The sequence below is a fragment of the Alligator sinensis genome, unplaced genomic scaffold (genome assembly GCF_000455745.1).
Source record: "Alligator sinensis unplaced genomic scaffold, ASM45574v1 scaffold971_1, whole genome shotgun sequence".
NCBI lineage: Eukaryota > Metazoa > Chordata > Crocodylia > Alligatoridae > Alligator > Alligator sinensis.
Genome location: NW_005842559.1, coordinates 500,162 through 503,358, shown reverse-complemented (window position 1 = coordinate 503,358; position 3,197 = coordinate 500,162). Strand labels below are relative to the sequence as shown.

Below are 3,197 nucleotides of genomic sequence, written 5' to 3'. Positions count from 1 at the left end.
AAAGAGTTTAGTAGAGTTTCTATATCCCATCCCTTTCATGACGTTAGAGAACATGCCACTTCCCATTTCTGCTAGCACAATGTATAGTTAACCAGAGTAGCTTCACATCTGATCATAAGCCCTCATCCACTTAATAGCAGGACCAATAGTGAACCCCTGGTCACCTTCAGTTAAAGGCTGTTAAGGACCATTTTAAGTTGCACTTGTAATATACATAAGCAAATATTTGCTGAGCTCTGACCCATTCGCTGACATAACCCTAACAGTTGAGAGTTCTTGTACATTCGATTTACCGCACAAGACGCAAGTAAAAGGTCAACTGTGGTTTCTCTCATGCATATGTTTAGTGCCCTTTGCCCTTTAAAGATTAAAGGGTGGGGGTAAGAAGCCAAGTTCTTACCCAGCTTGAGGAGTTAACTATCTGTCCTACTAAAGCCACCTACAGCTGTTAGTCTTCACAGAGTCCCTGACATTTTGAAGGCTGAAGGACAGCCAATAGAGAGGCCCCGGGTAGCATTCCAGGGAATCCGTATTAGGGAATGGGACCCTTTCAACTTCTCAGCTCACAGACAGGAATCCAGTCTATTTATATCAGCAAGAAGAGGGCTCGCCTGCCTCAACAAATGGTGTGCATTTCTTGTGACCTTGTTTCTTGCACAAGCCTCCCTCTAAATGCCAGACAGCTATTCTGTAGCTGTTGGAACATAACTCTGCCAGCTAGTTCACCAGAACCTCTCTGTAGTAGCCATGAGTTCGCTTCCAAGACTGAAAAATATCAGACAGTTACTTGCAGACCCCAGGGATAGGATGCATACATTGAATTAGGAATTTATTAGTAAAGAAATAAGCAAAGTGATGTTCACCATGTGTTCCATATGTTAAACACCAAAACCCAGGGCTGTGTTGCAGAAGTGGTATGATATTCTAGTCCAGAAAACACTCCTGTAGATTCTGAAGAAAGCAGTTTTATCAGAACTTCTAATCACCTACTTGCATAATACCCATTTTCAGTAGCTGGAAGGACTAAATATTCATCGCAACACAGTTACTTGCTTTTAAGGACTGCTTTTTCAAGGGCAGCAGCAACTACAGAACACAGCCTGTTTCAAAAGACGTTGAGGGGGAATGTAGGCCAGCAGCCTCAAGCATCACAGCTCATATTTTAACCAAATAGAGAAATTCAGATTCTGATCAACTGAACAGAAGACTCTACATGAATGCTAAACTGTACTTTTCTAAGGCAAAGCCATTGTTAAGAAGCTAGATGTAAACCACTAAGTTTCATTACAAGATTAAAGCACTCAGAAATAGGATGCGTCTCTCTTTAGAGAGCAAGTTCAGAGAAGGGAACCTCATCTTTTTGCACAAAGCACAAGAACAGGCTTCTAGATACTGTGATAGTCTAAACCACAAAAAGGGAAGAGTCTCTTGAGAACCTGTAACCAAAGATTTGTTCGAGTATAGCAAGTTGTCATAAGATACAAGCAACAGTTAATGGATTCTGAACTGTAGGCTCTCCAAGAGTTTGAAAACAGAATTCCAGCTATGATTTTTTGGTGGTGCTTGGACAGGAGCGACTAAGTTTTTCTTTTGCTTAGAGTGGACTGATGCATATGCTTAAGTCACACCTTGCTAAACCATCAGGAAAATGTAGTTTGGTACACACTTGATCTGCCTTTTGAAAGTAAGTACTTTGTTACAAGAAGATACACTTCCCAAAAGCTAACACTGTTCTTCAGGCCTCATCTTGGCTTAAGTATCTGGTATTGAAAACATTAGGCAGCACTCTGACAACCCAGACACTTACCTCATGAGTTCCATGAGAGAAGTTGAGGCGAGCAACATTCATGCCAGATTTAATCATTTCTTGCAGCATTTCCACCGAGCGGGAGGCTGGGCCTAAAAGAAGGAAACAGGTTGATGGTGAAAGCTTTAAGTCTGTAAAACCTAAAAACAAAAAGGTAACAAGACAAGATAGTTCCTAGTTCTGCTATTTCACATAGCAAACCCCTCTATTCCTAAACCAATCCATTTATTCATAGATAATAAATACACACAGTGCACATCTCCTTGCTGGACTTACAGAAACTGCACACACTGACTTGCTCCATGTCCTCAAAGCTCCAAAACACTGAACTGATCCAAGAGCTCAGTAAGAAGTTTTTATAACAACACCCAGGTAGCTCCTCTAAGCAGTACCAGAGAATTGCACTAGACTTAGTGCTACATTTTTGTCCATCAGCTGAGATCTGATGGGAAGGAAGTGATAATATAAAGACAACCGCAGTAGCCAAAAGGTCCTAATGGAGAATTTCAAAGTGACAAATTCAGATTTCCAACAATGACTTGCCTATCTGTGAAGTCAGGCAGACCATCTACAAGAGCTATTTCAGCCTATACTGAGAACTGGGGACAAGCTGATTGCAGCAATGTCTTCCCTCCTGTGCAATGTGCAGATGGAGATAGGGAGACTAAAGCAAAAAAATAAACACTGGTGCCTTGGGCCACTATCTGAAGCAGGAAGGCAAGATTAGCCACTAGCCACAATTTAGAGTTCAGCTATTGGGACCAGCTTCCACTACTAAAGCCAGGACTGGGAAAAGAATGTAGCTGGAAAGTTCACGAGTTTAGCCTTGGCCATCATGTTGCAAAGATCCCAAAGTAAATATCCGAGTCTTCCTAGGGTTCATCCTACAAGTCTTTAGTGTTCTTGACATGCTGTACCCTCCTTCCTTCCCCCCTAGACCCAATACTTAAAAAAAAATAAAAATAAAAAATCCTACCAATGGTGCAGATAATGCCAGTGTTTCGTGCTGTGGTTGGCTCAGAATCAATGTCCAGGCGACACATGTGTTCCAGGAAAGTGTCTGCCATGGCAGCGTGTAGCTGCTGGGTCTGGATGAAAGCAGTTCCTGCATCATGGTGTTTTGACATAGTTGCTGGAATTCTTTGCCTAGGAAAAAAAAAGGGAGAAGAGTTATGCTAGCAGGTAAATACAAGTAACCTTGTTTTTTAGGCTCAGAAGCTAAATATACTCTAATAGAGTTAGCTGAGATTTCTAGAGAACTCAAAGTAACTTTGTTTGGCGGTAGTGCATTTCACCATCAGTTCTTTGTACTTAAGGTGCATCATGCATGCAATCTGTTCAATATTTCTTATTTAAGCTATGTATACATAGTGATGATGTTAACTCTTTA

The 3,197-nt window shown here is 41.4% G+C and overlaps 1 protein-coding gene across 2 annotated transcripts in view; it reads right to left on the bottom strand.

Moving 5' to 3' along the window:
* Nucleotides 1–2,954, bottom strand: part of PKM (pyruvate kinase M1/2) — a 21,515-nt gene extending 18,561 nt beyond the window's left edge. For both annotated transcript variants that reach the window (XM_014524022.2, XM_014524021.2), the window contains exons 1-2: nt 2,784–2,954; nt 1,808–1,899 (exon numbers count right to left, since the gene is read on the bottom strand). In XM_014524022.2, coding sequence (XP_014379508.1) covers nt 1,808–1,899; nt 2,784–2,934 — 243 coding nt within the window. In that variant the 5' untranslated portion in view covers nt 2,935–2,954. The remainder of the gene's footprint in view (nt 1–1,807; nt 1,900–2,783) is intronic.
* Between the last annotated feature and the right edge of the window lie 243 nt (nt 2,955–3,197).